This window comes from Prinia subflava, chromosome 21, assembly GCF_021018805.1.
Source record: "Prinia subflava isolate CZ2003 ecotype Zambia chromosome 21, Cam_Psub_1.2, whole genome shotgun sequence".
In the NCBI taxonomy this organism is placed as follows: domain Eukaryota; kingdom Metazoa; phylum Chordata; class Aves; order Passeriformes; family Cisticolidae; genus Prinia; species Prinia subflava.
Window position 1 is genome coordinate 2,523,205 of NC_086267.1, and position 26,740 is coordinate 2,549,944.

Sequence of the window (26,740 nt, forward strand, 5' to 3'; positions counted from 1 at the left end):
TGAGCCAAGTTTAACCTTGTGGCCCTGATTTGACAGAATAAAGGACATATCCAAGACAGACAAGGCTTGGCAGGGTAACCCTGAAGAAGTCATAAAGGGTTCTCCCCCCACTCCAAAGGCAGTTTCCTGCAGGCAATCCCTTGGTCTTGCTGCTGGCTTTAGACATAGGAATTAGGATTAGCTGTTACAAGGTGAAGAAGCTGTAAGAACAGTCACCAAGACATATCAGCACAACCTTCTCCAGGAAGCCCAGAGTCCCAGCCAAACCTCCCCACAGAAGGCAGCAATTAAAACTCAACTGCAAAGTTGAACAGCAGCACTAATCACTATGAAATTTGAAAAGCCACACATTTTACACTAAGATTTGGGATTAGAGTACTCAAAAATCAGCTTCTTAAAAGAAAAGTGATGTTCTTTCTAATGTGTTTTAATAATAAATACAAGTTATTATCAACAGTGTAAGACTTCACTATTCTTCTGGAGCATGAACAGAAAGGTGTGATGAAGTGTGAGCAGTTTTGGGATAGGTATGATGTCATTTGTCCCTTTAGGCTTTCTGCTGTCCACCCATGGAGCAGGGAACAACAGGAAACTTCTTGAGAAAAGAGGTGCAGGAGCCCAATAAGCCCCCAAAGCCAGCTTTTACTATTTGAGAGCATGCACACTGAGTATTTCTTTTGTTAAGAACTACCACACTGTCTTCATAGGGGTCTGACAGCAAAGATGTTACATCAAAGATCAGAGCAATTTTGACAGGATTGAGGCCAGAAGCAGACTGACAAGGATTAAACATTAAGGAAAGACCCGAGCTAGCTCACAAGGAGGGGAGGGGGGGCTCACAAGGGGTAAAACCCAGATTTACAAGTCCTTCACACTCAGGAGAAAAGCAAAGGAAATAACTACCCTCAGGCAGGCTTGTGAAGATACTTTAATATATCTGAAAATAATGCATATACAAAGAACTCAGACATGAGAAAGCATTTGTTCAACACTAATGAGTCTACAAGAAATTTAATTTTGGAAGATGGAGAAGATTCCCTAAGTCTTAAAATTTTTAAATTTGCAAACCAAAACACATTTTTTGGTAAAATCCTTATGACACTGCAGATGATCATTGCAAAGACACTGCACATCATCCTCAGGGGTTGGAGGCCCTCTTTACATGTTCAAGGCCACTCATGAGGAAAATGCAGATAAAGGGGTTCCCTCAAGTGGTCCCAATACGGTGTCACACCAAACACCAGAAGCCCCTCCCTGCACTTTCTTCCAACTGACACAGGTCTGTCTTTCCACCCCTCCTCAAAGGATGCCAAGCAAGAAATGCACCATCAGTGCCAGCTCCAAAACCCATTGTAGCACATCCCAGTCCCTTCAGGGTGTCCAAACAGCAGTGCACGTGCAGGTCACTGTAAGCATTTCTTTAATAATTAAGGATTGGCAGAAGGTAAATTCGTTAAAACCCAACTGACCCAGCTAGGTGTGTTTTCAAAGGCGCAGTTATTTCTTCAACGTGAGCCAAAAAATTATGATGGCAAAGATTAAGGAAGAGACTGGCAAGTTAGTTTCAAGTCTGATGGTGCATCCAGAGAAAATCATTCTCCTGTTTCTAAGGCTTCATAACTTAGAGGATGGGGTATAAACTTATGACCTGCACAGTTAAAAAGCCAGGGGAAAAAGATACAAGGCAACTTCAGAGAAGATTTATTTTTTGCCATCCTTCTTAGAGAAGCACCAGCGTGGGACATTTTGCTTTCCTGACTAAAGTCTGCTCATACCCAGGCTGCTGGCTGGCTGCAGAACAGCCCTACAAGGCCTAGAAACCAGAACCAAGTCTTGCCACACTGGCATAAGAGGCAAGACTTGAGTTAAGCAGCCTAAAATTAGTCTGTTACAGAAAAAGTCATTGAGCATGCCTTGATGTTAAACAAACAAACAAAAAAAATTAGAAACAATAAACAAAATAAAAAACTAGTAGATCAGTGTCTTTTGGTAATACATGATTACTCAAAATTAACTAGTTTAACTGAATTGAGGGAGCACTGGGGAGTAAACTCTAACATTCTCATCTCACACAGGGATCATGTGGGGAAGGAGATGGGAGTGCAGGGCATTTGTCATTATTGCAAAAACAAATTTTAAAATTTGTATCTTTAGTTTGATTTTAACATTGCTTTTAGTTTGACATCAAACATCAGCTTTGCAGAAGGGGCTGTGGAGGGACGTTCATAGCAGCACACACCTGCGAGTCTTCTTCGGCTCCGGGGGCTCCAGGGCAGCCAATATCGCCTCGTCAAATACATTCTTTAGGCCTTTCTGAAAAGGGGCAAAGAGAGAAAGGGGCAGTCTCATTTTTGAGTTTTCACACAAACAAAACCCCAGAAAGCCAAGTGGCAGCCAAACCCCTCTAAGGACACACGGGGGTTTGCCATCCCCAAAGCCTGCCTGCCCAGCGAGGCTCTGTACCACCGCTCTCAGCAGCTTCTGAGCACAGCATCTCATTTTCAGAACAAGAAAACTCATCCTCAGAGAGCAGACCAGTGTATTTCACAAGAACCAAAGTCATTTCCTTAAGGCAACTCTCCTGAGTAACTGGCTACTCACTATTTCACATGCTAATGACAAAGGAGAAAGTGCTGCATTCAGAGGGAAGAGCTCAACCCGGAGCCTGGGACAACACACACCGTGTGTCAGGGGAGGAGAGACAAGGCAAGCATGCAATGAAAACCTGGCCCAGTTCATGCTCTGGTCGGGCATCCAGCCCCAACCACCCCAGGGTTAGAAGCAGCCAGGCAGAGCCCAGAGCTGCCACGGTAACAGAAAAGTCAAGCTGGAAGGAGTACAGAGGGGTACCATACACTCTGTTAAGGATTAAACTGGAGCCAGGAAATGCAATCTGAATAAAGCTTCATCAGTCATTTATACAAACAACTGCAATTTTTAATTTGAAAATTTAAAGACAAGCTACAATTGATGTTTTTTCCTTAAAACAATAAAAATCAGAAGCACGACAGTAAGCAGCAGCTTTACATCTTACAGTAACAGGCTTTATGGATCTATTATTGAAATGAAGAGCTCTACCATGTTAGTGAAAGCAAGAATTTTAACAGTTCATAAAGCAGTAGCAAGTACATCAATATTTCCTTCCCCCCAAGGACTGACAGATACTCCACTATAGCACAGACAGCCAAAGCAACAGCAACAGAAACATCTCACTGCACACAGGAGAACCAGAAAACCCTTCACGTTACAGTTTCATTTGCAGATCACCAGTTCAGGTACTTTTGTCATGCAAATACAGTTAAGAGTCACAAGTAGAAATGCAAAACACACGCATTGTTTCTTCCAGTTGGATTCAGGAAGATCAAACATCATCTCTTATTTTTTTTTTGGTCGTTCTTTTAATAACGATGTAACCAAATCCTTTCCCCCAACAGCCTGAATTATAAAGCTAGCCACACCTGGCAACCCAAGCAGCAGGGAGTTAAGCGAGTCCAGTTCATGTTCCACAGTCACAATGTTTTACTAAAGATCTCAAGTACTGTTTTCAGTCCAAGAGCTAATACAGAGGTTGCTCTAAGATGGCAAGGAGGCACAACAGCTTTCAATCAAGGTGGTTTGATTCATTTTTAACCAGGTTTCTACAGTAGTGGGACAGAGGAAGCAGCAGCAAGAGGGGAAGAAGAAAGTTTAGAATATACAGCACTTCCTTTTGGGCTGAGTTTCCGGAGGCTCGAGGGCAGCTAGGATAGCCTCATCAAACACATTCTTCAGACCTCTCTACAAGACAGAGGGGAGGAGAAAAAACAGCAGCCAGGTTAGAGGATTAGAGAAAAACAAGCAGATACAAAGAGCATTCAGGAGCAGGCTGAATTCACAGAGGCAGTAAACAGATCTATTTTGCAAAAAAACAAAGTAGATCCCAGGAGAAAAATCTTATTTAGATGACCCAGAAGTCAATGACAGAGACAGACAGAACATGTCACAAGCCAAGTGGGACTAAATCAACACTCAGAAGGGGCAGAGGCACAAACACAGCAAGAACATGGGGGGTTGGGGCCACACAAAGGGTGATGGTTTCCACTCTGCTGTATGTATACTGAGGGAGGTTACAGGGGAATAAATCAAGTACAGCAGCTTGCCCCACCACAGGGACCCAAAAGGTCACTTAAACCTTTTGTCATCACCCACTGTGGATAAGTGAACACTTTGGATCCACAGACTACTGCTCCCAACTCCCTAGGTGACAACAGTCCAGAGCAAAGACTCCAAACAACTCCTCTGCTTTGTGAATTCAGCCTCTGAATAACTGAAGGTCTCCAAATGGCTGGGAACACACAATCTGGGATGGAAGCAGGACCACCCTGGTAAGCCATCATCACTGGCAGTCACTAACTCTCAGTCTTTGGAAGTGATGCAATACCTTACCAGTGCTACCATGACACTGGGAGCCAGCATGGGAATGGTGCATTTCAGTTATTCAGTTCAGTTGCCAAAGCAAGTGTAACCACAGAGAGACAGGAACAGCGTCAGGGGTGCAACGAGTGGGGTCCAACAGCAGACAAGCAGTCCCAGAGCTGCAGGACCCTGCGGGGTCACGGCAGAGCGCGCTGCATTCGCTGCAAGCGCAGCAGGAACAGCGCAGGGCTCCCACTCCCACCCAGCTCTGCCAAGTTACCACACCAGAAATGAAACCTGGCTCACTTTAGGCTAACTGGACTCGCCTAAATCTACTGTCATGAGTGCACCCTTTCAAAATTCAGGAGAACTGCTTTATGACAGCTGAAGGCAAACAGAAAAGCTTTAATTACATCCTGTAAACAACTGCAGTCTGTGCAAAAGTTCGACTTCTTTTAAGATAATTCAAATATAACTGGTTTCTCCCTTACAGGTTATACTGGATATATCACTTTTAGAAGGTCTTTAATCTTGTTTTACCGAAGCACATACATGGGAGACCTCTAAGGCAGTGCCATCTGGAAGCATTTAAGGCCATCACATTACATGCAAGATTATACTTGAAAGAACAGTAGTTTAAGAAACTACAATGTACATTCTGTGCATCCTCCCCAGCAATTTTTTTCTTTAAATGAGTTGCAACTCAGGCTCACAAAAGAGCTAAAGACTTCAGATAAATAATGCCTCTGAAGTCTAAATAGTAATTAGATTTCCTTTCTCTGTGGGAATAAGGCTGTAGCATAAAGTACTGTTAGACAGATTAAGAACCCAGGCAGGGCAAGAGTCAAGAAAACAATTTTACTTAAATTCTTCTATTCAGAGACTCCTCTAATTTTCATATCACCTGGGAGAAATTTGTTCAGAAGTGCAGAATTTGGGATTTGTTTTGAAGGACCTAACAAAAAAGGGAAGAGGATAAAAAAGAAGGGACTGGCACAAAATTGTTGTGAAAATGGATGAAGGTTAAAAGCGTGGATGACCAAGAGTAACAACATGAAGGGAAGAAACTGTGTTCAATACCACAGGCACACAGGCCTGTTAAAATCATGACTTTTTTGTTACACTGGGAACAGGCTGAGATCAGGCTTCCCTTACTCCCTCTGCTTAAGGACAGCTTAAGGCACTTTATAAATCTGTGTCAAAACTGGCAACACACCATCAGGAGGGAAAAGAAACCAAATTCAGCATTCTCTCTGGTGTTAGATACTGGGATTTAGCTTCAGAAAGACCAGACATTTGTACCCAAGGGTAACAGAAGTAACAATTAGTGCAGCTGCAATCTGTCAGTCCCCCTTTCCTAGCAGACAGCCTTACCTACTTGCCACAGTGGCACTGGGCCCTGTTTTGTAGAGAAAGGTTTAAGATGGACACTGAAAATGCCTTCATCACTAAAAGGGATTCCACAACCTGAGGAAAGAACTGGCTCTCCAACAGAGCAGTCATCCAAACATGCAGAGAAGATACTCTGTTTTTACAGAAAAAGCTCAGGAACTCAGCCTCTCATGACTCACATAGTACAAAAAAAAAATCCTGTCAGCTCCACAATTCTATGAGTATTTGCTGCTGTGGTGTCAAAGTAGTTTGTAAATTAGTTGGGAAGAAAAAACCACCTTGGACTGCTGAGGTGAATTGCACAGACAGCATCCATGGCAAGGAGAGACTGAACACCCAGCTGAGTCTCACCTCAGCTGAATTCAGCTACTACAGCACTGCCCTGCAGGCAGGAAAACAACGCTCCTGGCCAGGGTAGAGCTGGGTTCTGTGTTCAGCAAGCTGCCAGTGAGATCACTGCAGGAGCTCCACACAACCCTCCCCAGATCAGCTACACTGCAGCTCACCAGCTAGTGATGACAGACCCAGCAAAAAAGTGTTTTGTGAGTCAACAACAAATAAAGGCAGAAGAATGGAGCAGATGCAAACCAACTAGCTGTCCAGGTGAGAAGGCTTCTGAACCCTCCTCCCAGGTCACTCCTGACTCCTAAAATCACCACTTGGTATACAAGTATTAAGGCTATGGAAGAAAATTCAGGCTGAGCTTCCAAGTGCATAAAGTTGTTCACTGCAGCAGATACAGATTAGCCTATCTAGAAATAGAACTAATGGATAAACACATTTTCTGTCATATCAGCTCTTGCTCTGGTAATTCTACGTGATTCCATGCAAGTTGAACAGACTAAAGCTCAAGTCCAAAGCTACAGAAGAAAGGGTCTCAGAGAGCAATACAGGACAAAGGCCCTGGCAGGTATTTACCCAACTGGCAGGTTCACAGCGTTCAGGCTGTGCCAGACACCATCTAAAACCATATTTTGGGGCTGAAGAGATGCAAGAAAATTACAGCTGAAGCCTCAGCAGCCCTCAGCTCGTCTGTGGGCAGTTAGGAAGCACGGCCAAGACCATCCTTTGATCAGGGATTCCCAGGAAGAACAGCAGCATCCCTCACCACACCACCTGCAGTGCCAGTGTCCTGCAGAACTCCAGCAAAGCCACTTCCTTCACAGGAGACACCCAGGTGAATATTTGCTACAAAAAAAGCCTCAGGATTTTAAATGGAGGAGTCAACATGCAATCTGGGCAGAAGGGGCAAGGTAAGTAGAACTTAAGGCTTTGTGAAGTTTGGGGAAAAAGTTTTGTGCTCGAGATGAATGCACAACATAACTGGAAAGAGTGAGGGGCTTGTACTGTGCACCCCTGGTTTCATGCACATCAGAGAGCAACAAATGTTTACAGACCAGCATTAAGGAAGTTGTTAAAAGAGTTACAGTCAATTCTGCAGGAGTAAGAGCCTAGGGTTAAGTTCCCAGAGCATCCAAAGTCAAGGCAACAGGTCAGCTAGCCAGAAAATGGCTCACACTCTAGTATTCCTAACTGAAAGGGAAAAGATATTTGAGTTTCTTGGCTCTCAAATCAGCTACTTCAGTTGGCTCTGGACTCACATTCACTCAAGTTATAAACATGATGTAAGAACTGTCAAGAACTATTTAACTTTTTTTCTGTTTCAACAGAACTTCTGTCTGAAGGAAGGACACAGGAAACAGCTCACCACCAGCTGCACAGGAAGAGAAGGCAGCTCTCAACTATGAACGTTTCCGGTCTTAAAAATACCAGCTTTAATTTAATGAGAGGCTTTTTTTTTTTCCTTTGCCTGCTTGTTTCTGCAGTGAGGTGCACTCTGTGTCCCAAGGCAGTTACTGTCCATAATGTACCTTCTAAGTTTCAACAGTTATTTTTCTCCAGCACAGAAGCAAACACAGAGAGCACATCCTCCTCCATCACCCCTCTATGCTAGGCCGATTTTCTTTGTACCAGTGCCAACTCTCTGCGCCTCAGAACAACATGACAAAGAGAAAGCTACAGTGTAAATAGCAGAAACATCCCTTCACATCCACATCGAGCTGTTTTTCCCTGCAACTGAAACAAGGATGGAATAAAAGCAAGCAAAAATGATCAAAGACCAACCCCTTACCTGCGTAAGTGCAGAGCATTCCACGTATTTTACAGCCTTCAGGTCCCGGGCCAGCTTTTCAGCAGTCTCTGGAGTTATGGGCTTCTGCTTGTTCTTGGCAAGTTTCTCAATTGTTGAGGGATCATCTCTTAAATCAATCTGGGTCCCAACAAGCAGAAAAGGAGTCTTTGGACAGTGGTGAGTAATTTCAGGTACCCACTAAAGACACAAGAGACACAGCATTTGTTACTAACCACCTACGATAACTCCTGACATACTTCAGCAGCTCAGTTTTCAAGCAGAGTTCAACCAACCTTTTCTTTCACATTTTCAAATGAAGAAGGAGAGACCACTGAAAAACAGACCAGAAATACATCTGTCTGTGGATAGCTGAGGGGTCGTAATCTATCATAGTCTTCCTGACCTAGAGAGGAGGAAATTAACAGTTTATTAGACCCAGACAACAAAATCTTGCCCTCTACAGGGAGTCAGAATGCACATTTCATCAAGATAACATTGTTGTGATTAATCCTAACTCCTAAACAAAGAGCCAAGCATGTGGTGAACAAAAACATTTGAAAAATATACATTTCAAATCCAGAATTCATTCAGTTGCTACATAACAGTGAACTGCTGAAAGTCAAAGGAAAACTGGGAAGTCTCCAATACATTTTGAGATCAAACACCCTCAGACACAATAACACTCTCTTCAATTATAAAGGAAAGTTGCAGAACATGGATCCAGCTATAGATGAGGTCCCCTTCACCTAGTCCATTCATTACAAGTATTATGCCATCAAATTTCATTACCCTGCAAAAAAACCCTTCTCTTTGGAGGGGAGAAAAAGCCAGTTTTATTCAGGAGAACATTCTGACCTATGCTGTGAGCACTCAGTGAAGTGTCTCCAGACTTGAGGAGGAGAATGTTGCTGGTACACATGGCTGTGATCAGGACACTCAGCAGCATTCCCCTAAAAGCAAAGTCCCAGTGTGGGCTGTGTTTTGGAAGAAGCCTCCTCTTCCCTTTGAGCCCCTATGGGTGGGCAGTCTCTGCAAGGTACCATCAGCACTGACCCACCAGGACTCTGTCCAATCTCACTCTTAAACCTCCTCCTGCCCAATTCAACAGCACTGCTTTCACAAAGCCAATTAGGCACTGAAGCTGCTGCACTTACTGGCAACCAAACCCAAAACACTTGTTTAAAATGTCTCAGATTCCAACTAATGCTGTCTCATTCACTGTACAGGACAAAGACCTGCAAGATCTTGAAGGAGCTGACACAACAGCTGGGACACCTCAGTGGAGAAGACCCAGAGGTTGAAGATGGAAATCTGGAAGTTCATTTCATCCACGGTGCTTGGCTGGACACAGAGAGTAAGCACTGACCAGAATCACAGTCTCAGAATGGTTTGGGGAGGAAAGAACTTTGAAGCTCATCTCATTCCACCCCCCTGCCATGGGCAGGGACACCTTCCACCATCCCAGGGTGCTCCAAGCCCTGGCTAACCTGGCCTTGGACACTTCCAGGAATCCAGGGGCAGCCACAGCTTCTCTGAGCAACCTGTGCCAGGGCCTCACCATCCTCACAGGGAAGAACTTATTCCTAGCACCTAATCTAAATCTAAAATATCCTGTTGCAATTAACAGACTACTCCCAAAATCTGTCTTCCAAGTACAAGCTCAAAACAGATTTGGGTTTTAATCTGAGAACTAGAAACAGGGGTCTCATCCGTTGTGAAATTTTGTGCTGGCTGCTGTTTAGAAAAAGCAGGCAACCATTAAGAACAAATACTTTCCCCTCAGCAGTCCAGCTCTGGAAAGAAAGCTTTTACATTCACACGTGCACAGCCACCTACATGCATTAAAGTCATTTGGTAACTTCTCAAAATTACTAGCTGGATCACTGCTCATGTTGATAATAGATGAATGTGCATAAATACACACACAACACTTGTCAGAGGTCTGAGCCCTCAGCTGGAAAACAGGCCCAACACAACTCCCCACACAGGGACCCTGCAATGCTACAACTGATGTAGGAGCACCAAGAGCCCTACACCAAACCACACAACAGGAAGGACTCTCTCTTTTCCACCTAACTCCTTATCCATGAACTAGGGAAATTACAGTAACGGGACACGAATCACATTTGGGAGAACATGGAGAGCTCAGTGAAGCCATGCTGCAGGTTGAGCCCCAGGTGAGCTGGCACTGACCCCCTGAACAAAGGGCCTGGGGACCTGTGGCACAGCCAGCTAATGGACATTCAGAGATACAGCAGGAGCCAAGGACTCAGCTGGAAACCCCCAGACCCTCCAACACACACTGTGAGGGATAGAAAAGCTCACGGTTTGCTTTGTTCAGGGTCTCTTCCCAGAGGGACTAGCTCAAGCTGTTATTTTGGTTTTGCATCACGATTAAATTTTGAGGATCTGGATGCCTGAGACATCTATGGGAAACCTGGGGCTGAGGCAGGAAGGAGATCTTGTCTGGCTGTGAAGTGTGGTGCACACTGAGAATCAAGAAATGCCCCACGGGGTCACTGGAGCTGCTGCAGGAACAGTCCCAGCTCGGGGGGGGAAGTGTGACTGGATGGCCAAACTGGGAAGTTTTACAGCTGTGGGGTTTAACTGAAAACCTAAGATTGTCTCATCAAATTAGACACTAATGATGCATGTAAGAACACAGCTGGAAACAGTCAGATTAAATTATATCAGATAATTTTAGATGAATGCTTATGAACTAAGCTCTCTAGAAGGGCTCATTTGAAGAGTTTACAGTACCAGCTGCTGCCACATCCCTTCAGTATTAAGCAATAGGGACTGGGTATCCAGCAGCTGAACCAGTTTCTACCCTTTCTTGATAACTTTGCACGTGTAAAGCAACACTTGGGTGTTTCACCACTGCATATTTCTCCAGCCCAGTACTGAGATGCAGCTTAAACAAGAGGCCAGCAGATTTTTAATTCTTAAAAGCACACAGTGAGCAGCTTATGAAATCCACACCCTGACTTCATCCACATTAAGGATGCAGAGATGTACACACATTTAAGAGGTTCTAATATTAGTCATTCTGTCTTGAGAGAATCAAGAGAGATTTTCCCCTTCTACTAAAAAAAAATTCTCAACAAAAATAATCCTATTTGTACGTCTTCATGTTCAACATCACCTCAGGTACATTTTGGTCAAGTACAATGACACAGGTTTCTCACCTGCAGTATCAAAGAGGCCAAGGGTGTAAGGCTCTCCTCCAATCATCACTGTTACAGCATAGTTATCGAAAACCTGGCAAGAAGAGAGACACACGTTTAAAGGAGACAAGAATAAGCCATTTCTCAAACCATCACGCTATTCACCTTGCCAGAGGACTTCTGATTTGAACAAGAGACACCACTACAGGAAAACAGAACCATCAGGCTTACAGTGCTATTACCACTAATACTATTAACAGAATAATTCCATATGGCACGGGGGTACTCCAGCTGTTCCCATGACATACTAAAGCAAAGGCATACGAGGTACACTGAATAACACACGATAAAAACCATTGAGCAAAACACCTACAACAGTGTTTGACTGTTACTGCAAGGAGGTTTCCCAGCTGTCACAGAAATTCCAAACCTCAACCTTAGTGTGACACAGTAGACACAACCCCACAAGGACAGAATGGATAATGTCACCCTGCCCTTCAAGGGCACACAGTGATGGGGCTGCACCTCACAGCACCCAAATCCTCTGAAATCCACATTTGTGAATATCTAGGGAACTCTATTATAGAGTCCATCCTTTCAAGATAGATTTATCCTCCTTCTTTGAAGGAAGCAGTATCTGGTAAAAATCAGTCTGTGTCAAATTCCATCTAAAATGAGAGTGTGGCTCCAGATACCAAGTTCTACTGCCTCTGGAACAGCACCTGGCACAACAGCACTGCCCTCCAGCTGCACAGGTTAAAACCAGCCCTACCCAGTGTTTCACCCACTAAGTGGTTTACAGTACAACTGAGCACAAGGGCCTGTCCAAAATCTCACCTCCAACAGCACCCACTCAGCAGAGCACTGTCTGAGGTCAGCACCCTCCATCCAATAACCATGTTGTCTTCAAACAGTAACAGACAGTATTGAAGAAACTATCCTTGGCAAAATATCCCTCCCACTGCAAAAAACCCAAACCCCACCACCTGTCCCTGCAAGCTGCTGCACGGTCACTTGAGACCAGTCAGGATCTCCAAATGATGATGGGGAAGTTCTGCTTCCTCACAGAACTGCAGCCTGAGCAGCTCTCACAGCTGAAGCAAACCCCAACAGGAAAGAGGTCAGGAGCCACCTCAAAGGCTTTTCATGGAAGTGAGCAGGGAGGGATGTGGAAAATAAGAAGTCACATGCATGTTGTTAATACAGTAAGAGCTTAGGTCCTTGGAAAAAAGAAACAACCAAAATTTGAGGTAAGAGCAGTGAGACTGCACTTCAAAGCTGTACTCCTCAGAGTTCAGATGTCTCCTTCCCACCTGACTGCCCTGGTTAAAGACAGGCTTGACACCACCCTAATTTTTTCAACTTCTCACAACTTATTATGACTGAGAAAGCAGCTATGGCCACTGCACAACCCCACAACATCATCCAGAAGCAGAAATCCACTTCTCACACAATTTTGAATTAGCACATTCAAGACTTTAAAGCACTGCAGGAGACTTCACCACTCATCCCCACTGTCTGCAGCCCAATCCACCACACACTGCACTGGGTTGGCCTTTCTGGACACACAAGAAAGTGTCCAGCTCCAAATCACACCTCAAGGCTGAGGGGGGATGGAAAGTATTTCACAGGGCACATTCAACGTGCCATGACTGTACTGCTTCAGGACCCCAAAAAACAGATCAGGATGAGGACTCCTCTGTTCCTTGGAACAGAACAAGGAACCAGAATGATGAAGGTCAGAGCATTTGCTCTTTCACATGCCAGAAGATGGTCAGCAGCTCAATCTCCCAGCAATATCCTCCCATTTTTGTTCAGCTACCACCTGTAGCTGCCCTTTCAGGGCAATTCGTATGTCTTCTTTCATATCCTTCTTTTGTTTTTAAGGCTCCCTATCTGCAAAATGGGATTTTAAAATTTCAATATTTTTGTTAAGGTACAGCTTCTATTGAAATGTTTGGGGTAGAGCCCTAAGAAGGGCAGGGTTATGAGGCTGGCCTTCACAAAAAAACAGGCAACTAGAGTCTCACAGGACAATTCACAGACAATTTCATCCTCAGTTGTGCCAAAATGGCTAAAAAACAGAGCCCAAAGAAGTTTCAGTTCCTGCCAATGCCAGCCCATCACGCCCAAAGAACATGAAGCCACTCTCACACTTACCGTTGGTACATATTCCGATGGGAATTTATTTGTTGTATAAGAAATTAAGAGACAGGTTTTACCAACAGCACCATCGCCCACTACTACACACTTGATCGTCTGCATAGCTGAAATCTAGAATATCCACTCCAAAGAGAACCTAGAAGAAAAAAAAAAGATACATGTATTTAGATGTTTCCCATATGCACTAGGTAGCCATGCACATCACTTTGGACTGGAGCCCAAACCACTAAAAGCACATGTGATACATGAAAACATGACAGTCCTAAATGGGCTGCTAGATCCTCTCCCTCCACCACACACATAAAACTGTTCACACTCATAAACAAAAGAATTTCTGCCTAGTTACCTAGAGGCAGGCAAAAACATCTTTGGCCTTTTTATCACATCAAACTCTTTTTATGCATGGAAGCACCTAGCCTCAGATGCACTAAAGGCTGGAAGTGTAAGCTCTGGTCTTGAGAGGTGCTCAAGAACACACCAGAGAGCTCCCTTTGGAGAGCAGCTCACATCAGACACACCAGCAGTGTTTATGGAATAAAAATGAACATGTACAGACAGAAATAAACATGATTATTTTCTTCTTTCTTTGCCTTTTTTAAGACTTAAGCAGTGTTTTGTAATTTTCTGTTTGCTAGTTAATACACATTTTTAACTCCACTGTGAAGTGTTAACAGCACTGAGAGCTCAGCAGAGCATTCAGATCCCAAGGGGATTACTCTTCAGACATCACAAGATCCAAATGCACCCAGCTACTCCAACACTGTCTCAAAGCACAAACTTTAGTGCTTGAACTAAACCAGTATGCATCACCAATATCTCCTCCAAACACTTGCTGGCTATCTCCAGTGTTGCACAGCTCTCCTTCATTTGTGTATTACTTTAATTAGAGGTGAACCAGGCCTCTGGTCATGCCTTCACATAGATGTGTGAAATCCTGACCCCAGGAAATTAAGTGGCTAAGCTCTCACTGACTGTCAGCATAATATCATCCTAAATACTTTCATTTCCAGCAACAAAGATTTCCTGCAGTCTTTGTGAGGTCCTGACAGGGGGCAGGGGGTGTTGCAAGCAGCAAATTTGCCATCATAGGAACAGCAAAGCTTTAGCCAAGCAAGGATGATGCCACAGCTCTCAGGTCTGGGCAACTGCAGGTCAGGGTAACTGCATTAAAAATCCAAATCAATCCCTCCTGAACTATGCATTTGGTCACTATCTGGGAATTTAATTTTTTTATGTAAATAAAGTACAGTGCAAATCCAGATTTTTGAGGCTTTAGTCACAGCAACATGATTTGATACTGTGTATCACACCATCATGCCTACAAGGAAAGGATATTGCAAGGGACTCAGACTCCCAGCTCTTCTTCAAATACTGCAGGGATGCTTTAAGATTTCATGAAAGACAGCTACCTTCATACTAAAAATCCTCAAAAGTTCCTAAGACAGTACTTGTACGAGAATGTTAAGTCACCACCATTCCCACAAGACCCAGACAAAATCACAAGCAGTTTTAGGAAATGGCAGCAAAGGTTCTCAGAGCAGTCCATCAGCCAGCCCCTGGTACAGCAGGCACTCACACTGCCATCCTCATCTATAAATCTTCCCTCAGCAAGCACAGAGACAATGAATGGTGCGTGTAAGCATCAGGTGTTGCTACCAGTCCTCTACCTGGTGCCCCATTTCAATATCAATAGAATCTATTGATTATGCAGATCTGTTTCCCAGCAGGGCAGAGCATCAACAGGCCCTTCCCTTCATTAATACAACAAAAAGCTCTGCCATTTGGCCCTGAAGCAAACAGATATTTACTCAGAAGGACAAAACAACTATTTACATTTCAAAAGACATCTAAGACATCTTCTGTGTTCAGGCCAGTTCAACTTTCATATCCAAGTACTATTATTCAATATTGCTTCAGTAGCAAAGTGCTGCCACAGTTGTGCCTTGCCATGCTGTCAGCACTGATTGATCCCAGAGAAATCTCATTTCAAGAAAAAAAAAAAAAGGAACCAGACAGAAAGCAGGTAGTGGAATAGCACAGCTCAGGCATATATTAAGAAAGTCTTCATGCTCAGAGCAAAAATGCAAAGGGATGAGCCATTCATTAAGGTGATTTCAAAAGGAAAACGCACCAAAACTCAGGCAGAGCAAACGAACCCAAGGGCATTCCAGCTAACCCCAGCCACAGCCACCAGTATGCCCCACTCACATGGGCAAGATAATTCTAAAATCTGCCCTTTGGTTTGGGTAAAGCCCAAAGCATTCAGCTCTGCCACTGCTCAGTGCAGGTAAACTGCTGCCTCCAGGAATTCCTCTCAGAGTTAGTAAATGGGTTTCCCAGCCACTTCTCATACGTTTTTCTAATTTCCACTCGAATTTGTTACACTGCCCAGCCAGTCCCTGGAACCCTGCTCCAGCTGTCTCTGCTCACCCCAGGGCTGGCACAAGCAGAGGAACATCCCTCTCACATAACAGCGCTTACAGTCAACCCTTTAAAGAAGCTCTTTCCACTCAGCTCTCCCCTGGACAGACCACAACTCTTCCATGCTGTAATCCTCCCTTCCTGTTCTACCTCCCTTTTCTACCCACTTCCCCAATTATTTGCATTTCCTTGTTTACCTGTAATTTCCAGATTACAAATCTGCTTCAGACCGCCTGTCCAGAGCACAGAAAGCACACTAGAGATAAAATCCTGGCTCTGAAGCACTCCCTGTGCTCACTGCAACAGACCAATCCATGACTGCCTATAAACCCAAATTTTTGTATATTGAGAAAAACTCATATACACCTTTGTAAAAAAATGGGTTCAGTATTGCTCCATAAAGTTCATTACTCCAGGGAGCACCACAGTACTAGAAAGTGTCTCTGATCACAGAGTGTGCTGCAAGCCTTGGCTTTTTCCTTGTCCTTGGACACAGCCACGTCCCCACGCTGGCACTGGGAGAGAAGCTGCTGTTCCCTGGCCAGGGCTCAGCTCAGGGGCTGGCACAGCCCCAGCTGCACACAGCTCGCCACAGCTCCCGCTCTGGCACTGAGCTGTCAGCCCTGGCCACACAGCGCCTCACAGACACCACCAGCACTGCAAAACAAGAGCAGTTACAAGAGCACTGCTCATTCCCTCCTGAAGAGAAGCATTGTTGTTATTTTGTTGTTATTTCGACTCAAACACACACCACTGCCCTGGGTGAAGCAGCATGCACCACCTTTTACTACTACCAGGTGACCTGATCCTTTTGGTTTTCTGGGAACGGAATAGAGAGCAAATAACCCAAAGCCTTGCTCTGGAGTCTACAGCAGACTCTGAATGGCACAACAGGGGGCTGGAAAAGCCCAGGCAGGGTTGTTTTCTTTCTTTTTTTGGTTTTTTTTTTCCTGCTTTCTAAGACACCAAACTAACAGCATTTACCATCAAAACAACTGAACTGGACCACTGGAAGTTCTCTATGAAGTAAGCAAGTACCACTGCTCTCACACAAATTGTTCAATTGTGGTTTCTCCCACCACAATTGGACACTGCAAGATTACACATTAAAAGGAACAAAACAAATTTGAGCACATCTCTTGGGTAAAGAGATCCCCCCCTTTTTTACTGGATGTATAACTTTACATTTAAATACTGAAATAAGACGGTGTAAGTTTTAGATTTAGAGTGTTCAGCATAGGTCTCTAAAGTCTTAGCAGTGGCAAAGTGGAGTTGTTGAATACATTATTTTCCTTGGATTAGTAGGTTTTCTAGATTAGCTGGTTGAGCTACTTCATGGTTTGCACTTCTAAGAAGTCCACAGATCACAGCTGAAAACAAGCTCATTTCTAAGTAGCTCAGATTCACTATGCTGGGACCTCCTTTTCCATAGGAATAACTTAAAGGATACATACATTCTTGATTTGTGGTTTAAAAGTCATTTAATCTAATTTGAGATTAACCAGTGAATAACTCTTCCCCAGAGTGCAACAAGGGAAATAGAAACAAAGAAGTTACAGAGGCTTTGGGCTTGTTTCCCCCCAGAAGTCGCCACCTAATAAAAGGAAGTCTGTCTGTCCAACACTCAGCAGAGAGAGCACTTCAAGCAGTTTTAAATATCTGAGGGAATTGAAACAGACTGGAAAGCACTGAAGTCATCCCAGCCTGAGTGCAGTGAGTGGATTTTGAGCCATGTAATTGTGAGCCATCTGGCCAAGCCCAGACAGGAGAGCTGATAAAGACTGGGAATGTAATCCAGGTCAATATGACTTGGTTCTCTTCAAGGAGTTCTGAAGACTTCTTAAAAACATAAATAAAAATTACAAAAAAAAAGGAAACAGAGCATTGCACTGATTTCATCTCTCAAGCCTCTCTGTAATGTAACCAAAAACTTCAGCAATTCAGTAGAGTACACGTTAACTAATGATACTTGCAGTGTCTGCTGAATTTTAAGCTGCTCAACATGTGATCACAACAGCAGGATTTCAGAGAACCCAACACTGTCCTAGAGAACTGGGATCTGGCATCTGGAAACTGGATTACACAGCCATGTAAACTCTCTCAAATTCATAGGCCCATTTGAGAGAATTTTGCTTTAAAGCTCAATTACACTTTTGTGGAAGACAGCTGATCTGCATTTAGGATTAATTCCAAAAGTGTTAACAGAGATGTGAGCAATACAACAAGGAACTGCGGTCTCCAGTGGGACATTCTGGAGCTTGGTAATCCTCCCTGGTGCAAAGGAAATTCTGGAGTGATGCACTTTGGTCACACAGGCCTGTTCAAGCATCAAGACAATGACAGATCACAAGAGACTGAAGAAATCCACAGTACCTATGGCAGGTTCCCATTGACCAAGCACAAGCCACACCATCCCAAACACACTTGGACCCCCTGTGCCAGTCTGACTTTCCCATCCTAAAGGCAAGGCAAGCATATGAAACATGGCAGTACTATGGAAGCACTTTGTTTTCACAAACTTTCTCTAACTTAAGAGTAGCTGCAATGTTCCAGTACCTATGTGCACTAGTAACTGGAGAATTAAGTGAAATATTGTAGGGTTTTGTACATAATCAGTGTTCCCTACTACACTCAGAGTTAAGAATCTGCACAGTCTCACCTTCACTCTTGCTGTACGTGCAATCTGAAGAAGAAACCACAAGCCTTCAAGCTTGTTAAAATGTCTCTAACTTTGGAGCTACTGAAGTTTGTTTTCAGGTTAAAATGTGTACATTCTCCCAGCCAAAGGAAGCTGTGCTGTCAGATCTGTCCTGAACTCGCTTCCTGCCTCTGCACAGCACCACTTCCTCCATCAGGCAGGAGTGAAACTGCTGCCATTTCACTGCTGGGGCTCACTGCAAGGTACTGCTGGCCAAGAACCAATCTGTGCTGCTCTCTGGGATACATCATTATTAGCTTTTGAGCTGAACCTTAACCAGTCCATCACAGCTTCCAGATCCTGTCTGGGCACCTGCTCCACATTACAAGAAAACAAACAGCCACTTCTGAAAACCAAGACTTTTTTTTCACCCCCATCCAATGTCATTTTATAGATAACAGTTTATTCGTCCAACTCAAAGCACTCAGAAGTCCACACTGAAAGGAACAATATTCACAGGATTTTACTCATGATCTCTGGTAACTGCTTTTGCCTTTCCACAGTACTTCCATTTCATATCCTATAAAACCGCACAGTTCTAAATGAAGTCTTCCTTTGTACTTGATAATTTCTTCCCCAATTATCCAATCCATTTCAAGGTCTTTGCCCTCAGCCACCTCTTCTAGCCCTACCACAAACTAACACTACTTTTGCTTCTCAAAGTGACAAATCCCTCCAGTCACAGGGGCACCAAGGACAGGTACTTGGCTGCTACAATCCCAGCAACCTGATTTGCCTCACCGGAGATACCCACCAGCATTACATGGAGGAGATTCTCCATGCCTGCATTACAAACACTACATGACAAAGGTCACTGTGTACAACACACTTTTTCTCTGCAGAGATCCCAAGCCACTAAAGAAGGGAGCTCAGCTGCCAACTGCAAAGGGAGAAGACCTTGGACCTCCTGGTATAGTCATAAGCCTGTGCAAAACACAAACAGAAGCCACTCTCTGATTAAGAGCTAAACTCCAGAAAAACTAACTGGCACTGAAGGCAAAACTGTTTTTAAGAGTGTATCAACACAGGCAGAATTCTCTTCTGCACATCTACAGACACTAAGAAAATCCTCCAGCCCAAAGCCCACCTTCCAGCTTGCCAGGAACCATCTTCTTCATGAAGTTCTCACCCCAGAACTAAACACATCTGCCACTTTTATGCTAGTAAGGTGGTAAATGACAAAAAAGAATATATTAGGTTCTAAACCACCTGGTGCCCACGCTCAACTGCCCATCCTGCCCACAGCTTAGACTGCTGCAGACACTTAAGTTCTATACACAAATACACTTGTTCCCAGAGGTTCCAAGTCAAGCTTATGGCCTGGGTCTTTAGTTTCTTAAGTGAGGCTTAAACTGGCTGTTTAAAACCAGCACAGCACTGGAGTTCCACTCCTCTAGAGCAAGGCAAATCATGAAGTCCAAGCTAAAATCTGCAAAAGCACAAGGGTTGGACTTGACACACAATCTTGTACTCCATCAGTTCAGGATCTTGGAGAGGATATCCTGCTTTAAGCACTGTTTTGCAGTTAACTGTCACTAACAGATCAGACACAATCCTTTAAATACTACCAGTTCTCCCGGAAGAGTACAAATTCTGCCGCCAAAAACCAGTGTTCCTGTTCACTTTATAAGTGTGTCTAATTATGAGACAGAGCCACAAAAATTCAGTTGCAGTAGAAGCTGTGTCAAGATAATCACAAGAATTCAGGTAAAGACCTGGATCTGCAGTGGGTGGGTTTTTATCTGAGGCTGAAGGGAACGACAGCAGCAGAGCACACTGCTGGGCTCCATCCCATCCCTGCTCACACCAACATCTCACCCTGGTGTTGGATGTCAGCAGGAGAAACCTGTGGGCAGGCTCACAAAAACAAGCAGTGGGAAGAGCCACAGGATCACCATCTCCAACAGAGCTGGATCAATACCCTGGATCAATACCCTGGATCAATACCATGACAGCCCTGATTTGGCTCACAGGCTCCTGTTGTTCTTGAAACCCACAAAGTTTGCTATCATTATGGGAATCCTGTTGGGAGATAAGCATGTGTCTGAGGTCCTCCAGCATCCCTTAATCTGCCACTCAACAGAGCCTGTATATCCCAACACCTCTGCAGGTTTGAAGCTCCCATTTCTGAACAAGTTACTATGAATTACCAGAGAAGCAGTGAAAGATCTCTTCTCAAAATGCAACTGTCGCAGAGCTATCACAGAATATGCTGAGTTGGAAAGGACCCCACTGTTTGAGGTCAGTTGATATTTCCTATACTTAATGTTTTTCTAGTTCTGTAAGATTTGAGAGCTACTTTGCACATCTTTCTACAGATTCTTCACAACCACCTGGTACATGCACGCACAAGACAGGAAGTGAAGACAATTGGGCAGGGGAATTTTAATAGCCTGAGCCCAAATTACCAGCAGCACCAGAACACACATTTCAAGATGTACAACTTCAAAAAAAGAAGGGGAAAACCATGATACCCCATTTTAGCCCTAAAATCAAACCAGAAAGCTGACCAGCTAGATAGTGTGACTCACTGGACTCTGCTGCCACACCAGTTACACTGTGGTACAGCTGGGCCTACACCTGCTTTACCACAGGCACTGCTCACTATCCCACTTCAAGGCTCCAAACAACCACCTTCACCTGAACTCCAGTCCACAGAAAAAAGTGACAACTTTCCCATTATCACTCTGGTTAAGTTTACATTGTCAAAAGTAGCATCAGCACAGGAAAAACCTGCCCCAGATTAAGCACTGGGAAGTGTGTGGGGTTATATGAAGTCCTTTTCTGTCAAAAGCATTTTAATATTATCTTATTACTCTTCACTTTCTTACTCTACAGGAGACTGTTTTCCTCAACCATGCAACAAAATCCTGTTCAGTATTTTACTACCACTTAAAAATCTGTATTTTCTCTAGCTTAGTTACATACTGATAATATTTAAAAATAGATGCTGCACCTACACTCTTATTTGGACACAGCATCCAACCAAGGCCCACATGGCCCTGAAGGGTTTCCCCACTTTCCCACTTGCAGCTACATTCAACAGTGGTAGCTGGTGAAAGTTCCTTTATTTTGAGGTATGTTTTTCCTCCACGAGAAGCAGATCCTGCTCACTCCTGTTACGTTCAGAGCACAGCACAGCTGCAGGGGCTCCATCCACACAACCAGAAAGTTCCTGGGAAGATGTGCTGTGTTCAGGGGTGACAGCTCAGGCTGTGTACCAACACACTGTTTGGAGACTCCAAAGATAAAGCTTGGTTGAAAAACACTGCAAAAGCAGCTTTCCCCAAATACTGAGCTATCCTGGATTGCTGTTAAAATAAAGGAGCTGGAAGGCTCACCAACACCATGACAGCAGCAGGGGAACTGCCCCTCATTCACCTAACCAGCAGAAGGAACCAGAGCAGCTGGAACCACCCCACTTTGGCTGGCCCAAGATGAGCCCCAGCAGCCCTGTCCTCGGGACCAAGAGCCTGCTGGGCAGCTGGCATTTATTCACTTATTCTGCCACTGGCAGATGCACAGGAGGCTCACAAAGAAGTAACAGCACTCCAGGACATGGGAGACTCAGCAACACTTCACATGCACCAAGTCCTGAAATACCACTGAACTCAAGGAAGCTGCTCAAACACACTGATGCTGTCAGATTCAGGTCACTCACAAGCCCCTCTGCATTAAGCTGTTCCCCAGCCACTCTCTGGTGCACACAGTCATCCAGCCCATGGAGTGGCAGGGGCCTTCCTGACTTGTATCCAAAACTGCAAGAGCATTTTTGTCATTATTTCCCCCAACAGAACACTCATCATTGGCCAGAAACACAGCACAGCATCCTTCAACTTGAGAGAGCTGAGCAATTCAAACCAGCTTGTTCCAAAGCAAGACAATCCTGGCAGCCTCAGCTACTGCTGCGAGTCCAGCACCACATGAACAGCAACCCCAGGCAGCTCTGCCAGGGTCTCTACCCAAATCTACAGCAGCCTAAGGCTTGCTCTAACACCACAGCAGCTTGGTGAAAACCTGCACCAGCCAGAGTTGGATCTGTGTTGGAAATCACATGCTGACCCCACACCCTGTGATCACAGGCATGGATAACTTGGCTAAAATGACCCAGTACCCACAAACCTTCTCCAGACAAAGGCCCAAGGAAGCCCCCGTGTTAGTTTATTTAAAAGGTTCTGTGTTGGTTTTTCATGAGATAAGAAAATGGTGCATGGACCAACTCTCCTGGTAGGAATTAAGCCACAACACTCTAAAGTAATGGGGTGAATTGGCAGCACAAGAGCTTAAAACAGAAAAACAGCTTCTAAAAGCTTTTGAAAACAAATTATTTGTTTTCTCTTTATAAAATATCACTTGTTTGGAAGAAAAATCAACACATCTTAAGGAAAGAACAGCTGCTCTACTGAAAATAGACCAATTAGTATTTTGAAGTTTTACGTCTCTTTAGGTCAGTGTCATTCTCTGAAACTCCAAGGGAAGATTACAAAGATAATTACACAAACTTTACTTCTTGCTCTGTTTACAGTTTTCTGCACAGCCAGGTAAGCAAACCCATTTTGTCCACTCAAAAACAACCTAAAAACCTAAAGGGTCCCCTATGAGAAACTGGGAATTACCTGCCTTAATGACATTTCTGTCAATAACCTCAGGTATTGACATACAAGAGGCAGCTATGTCAGGGTGGCCAGACACCCTCAGGGAGGGAGAACTTTTGTTCAGGCTTCAGCCCTTGCAGAAACTTTGGAGAAAAGGCTTTCTTTACCTACCATTCCTAATGGCAGTCCTCCCTGATGGATATACCCTTAGCTCATGTAGTGTAAAACCATAAAAAAGTGTAGGGTTTGGAGAAAGCCAGCTAATTAAATGGTGACAAGCTGCAGAAATGAAAAGATACTTTAAATTTCTTTTTAAACTTTGCATAAAGGCTTATCTGGTAAATAAGTTGTTTTATTTGTCATATATTAACTACTGAAAATAGGGTGTTTTCACTTACATTGAATGTAAGTGAGTGAAAGGAGCCAAGAAAGAAGAATTTAACCACTTAACTAAGTGGTTAAAGAGAGCTTCTTGCTACCTGAAGCACCAGAAAACAAATTCACTTTCATTTGATTTGACAGCACCTTCATCTTCTAAAATGAAGAAGATGTCATTCTTTCCTCAGGAAAGAATCTTTTCCTAAAGGACAGGGATAACTACATCCCCTACAATTCCTCCCAACTGTCTCCTGCTCTAGAAACTCACATCATAAATTCATGATGGAGTGAAAGGACAGCAGGAAAGCTTGGCTGACCACAAAGGGCAGGTAGAGGAACAAGCAGGATAAAACACACATAAACAACAAAAAAGCTCATAAACAACTTTGAAAAGCTGTGAGCACTCACATGGGCATGGAGCAGATTACACACACGTCACCTGCAATGTGTTAAACACACCTCAGCTCAGTGCTGCATGTTCATTTATTGTCCAAGTCCTCCAGAGGCAGCAGCAGAGCTGGAACCCAGCTACACCAACCCACCATAGTAACAAGAGAGCTGCTGAAAAGGCTTTAATTGAAAGGTCCAGCTATCTATGCTCATAAGACTTGGACATTTATTTTAGTACTGAAGCTGCATTTTAACCAAAAGGAAACTTTACATCAAGATTAGTGGCCAGCTTCACACTGCACTGTCCATCAGCCTCACACACGGTTTACAGCCAGGACAGTCCACTGCACACTTGTAAGAGAAATCCCTGGGAGTTCCACAGGGCTCCATTTCTGTTTTCTGTTGGTTTTCAGCAGAACTACGGTTTCCGGTTTAGGTACTTCACACTCCAGAGCTTCCAGAGCTTTTCTATTTAAACAGTAAAAACATCATGAACTCCCCAGCCCGGCCATCAGTTCCAGGCAAACAAACAACCCTAAAGCAGAGCACTTAATGAATTCAGAGCATCAGTTGCAGGTCATGAATAACCAAGTTCAAAGTATGCAAATCTAGTGATTAAAATTTCTGCCTAGGATATGTTACCAAAGTGAAAACATGTTTTATCTTGCACCACAGCAATTTTCTATTCCTTGCCAAGACTTAAAAATCTTTCTTTTTTTTTTGTTACTGAAGCATAATCGAGAACAGTTTAAACACCAAACCATTTTTACAGTCAGCAATATTCTGATTCAAACCTTATATGCATGTCTAAGACCTGACTCAAATATACACTTGCCTATACGACCCTCCTCAGAACCTTACAGTGACAACAAGAGTTTACACAGCAGAAGTTTACAACAGAAGGGAAGTTTACAACAGCTTCCCCACATACAGCCAGCTGAACATAATTTGCTTACTGAAAAAGAGAAGCTGTAATGCTTTAGTGAGTTATGTCAATCAGCAATACAAAGAGCTTGATCCGGGTTTTAAATGTCCCTTCCAAAAAGTGTTTGGAAGCACTGCAGCTCATTATTTTGAACAGCCCACACCTCCTTCCCTGGCAGAGAAGCAGAGATAAATACAAGACAAAGACCATCACAGATGGCCAGACCAAGCCACTTCTGATCACCCTGTTGCCATCTAACATGGCCTCCCCGCCAGAGCTTGTCTTCCTCACGCTGCTGTCAGGAGGGGAGCTCTGGCTGCCCTGGTCACAGCATCCACACAGAAAGGACACCAGGAACCCTGACCATTCCCTGCTAAGCACAGGTTTCCAGTGCTGATGTTATCTTCACCTGGCTCTGCAACTGTCTCCTACTGCTGTCACCAGCTGCAAGTTCCTTCTACTTACAGATACACAACTGAAGTCCACATCACTAAAACAGACCTTTAAAACACAGCCAGGTGTTTGCTGCTGCAGTATACACATTTTTATGAGATTTCTATGGAGAATGACAAGCACAAGTCAACACCAACCCTCGATGCTACGGTGGCATCATGCTGTAATGACAGCTGTGGCACAGCTCTGGGTAACCCCCAGCCTTGCAAATGCCCAGCGGAGTCTGCGACTCCTCGCTGAGGGCTCTCTGTGCAGGGAGCACAGCTGGAGCTCAGCCCCTCGCCATGCCCGCACCCCGCTGCGGTTCAGGGCTCCTGTGGCGTGGCGGAGCCCAGCCCAGCCCGCAGCCCCTCGGGGCTTCTCCCCCAGCCCCGGGCGGCTGCCGAGCACTGAGGGCCGCGGCTGGGGCCGGGCCGGGCAGGGCGGGGCAGGGCCGGACAGGGCCGAGGGAGAGCGGCCGGGCCCCGCCATGGCTGCGGGAGCGCTTCCTGCGCCCTCCGAGGGTCCACAGCCCGACCGCAGCCCGGAAGGCGGGGAACGGCGGGGAGGAGAAGCGGCGGCCATGCCCACCGTCTCAACAGACCAGCCCCACAAAGGGAGCGCCCGGCAGCAGCCACCGGGACCCGCCGGGACGAGGCCGCCCTTCCCCCCGGCAGGCGGCTGCTCAGGAGGCCCGCACACACAGCAGGCCCGGCAGGGCGGCTCCCGCACAGCGGGTGCTCGGACCGAGGTGAAGGCCGGGGCTCTGTCGGTGGGTGCCGGGCGGGGATCGGGGCCGGCCGGTGTTCCCGGGGGTCCCGGTGCCCGGCCGGGGGTCCCGGTGCCGTCTCCGCCCCCCTCCCCCCCCGCTCTCACCTCGGACGCTCCGCCGGGCGTTGGCAGCTCACTGCGGGGTCTCCTCGGCGCAGGCACAGGGGCGGCCGATTGACGTCACCGCGTAGCGTGCCCGGGAGGGGCGTGCCCGCTACAGCGCCCCCTGGCGGCTCGCAGGGCGCTTGCGCGGACCGGCAGGGGGCGCTCGCGGGCACGGCCTGAGGCTCGCCTGAGGCAGCGCCCAAACTCCCTCTAGGTTTTATTTATTTCTTGTTTGTTTGTTGTGGTTTTTCTCCCTGGACCTTGTGAAAAACGAGGTTTATTTTCTTAGTAAAATTTAAAAAGTTTAATAAAAAGATAATAGGAGGTAGAAATCAAGAAAAGGGTTAAAACGGCAGAGTGCTTGGCATTTAGCCAAGAGCACGCCTGTCACTTGAGGTATTCTTTAAATACTTTTCCTATTACATTAGCTTGTTGCATAGTCATATTTTTTTAGGAATTGTTTAGCATGGCCCTTCCTTGGGTCTACTTTTTTAGAGCATGTGTGGGTTTTGGCTGTGGTTTTATTATTACCTCTAGTTTGGGCCTTGCTCTATACTTTATTTGGATGGCAGATGCTGATAGCTGGCATATCAATAGTAGGGTCCTCATAATGTATTCACTGGATGTTAACTAAACAGATAGTTTACTCATAACTCTATCAGTTACTACTACTATCATGTCTAAGTTTTTGTTAATCACAGAAATAAAAGCAAAGTAATTTTAACATTATACGTATAGCATTCATGTTAATATTTGCAAAAAGCCAATTTGCTAATA

At 44.9% G+C, this 26,740-nt stretch overlaps 1 protein-coding gene across 1 annotated transcript; it reads right to left on the bottom strand.

Annotated features, from left to right (window-relative positions):
• Nucleotides 1-910: 910 nt before the first annotated feature.
• CDC42 (cell division cycle 42) lies at nt 911-26,083 on the bottom strand. Its single transcript, XM_063417079.1, has 6 exons — nt 25,964-26,083; nt 13,246-13,384; nt 11,107-11,179; nt 8,212-8,321; nt 7,919-8,116; nt 911-2,313 (listed from the first exon to the last, which is right to left on the bottom strand). The coding sequence occupies exons 2-6, from the start codon at nt 13,348-13,350 to the stop codon at nt 2,224-2,226; spliced, it is 576 nt and encodes a 191-aa protein (XP_063273149.1). The 5' UTR covers nt 13,351-13,384; nt 25,964-26,083; the 3' UTR covers nt 911-2,223.
• Between the last annotated feature and the right edge of the window lie 657 nt (nt 26,084-26,740).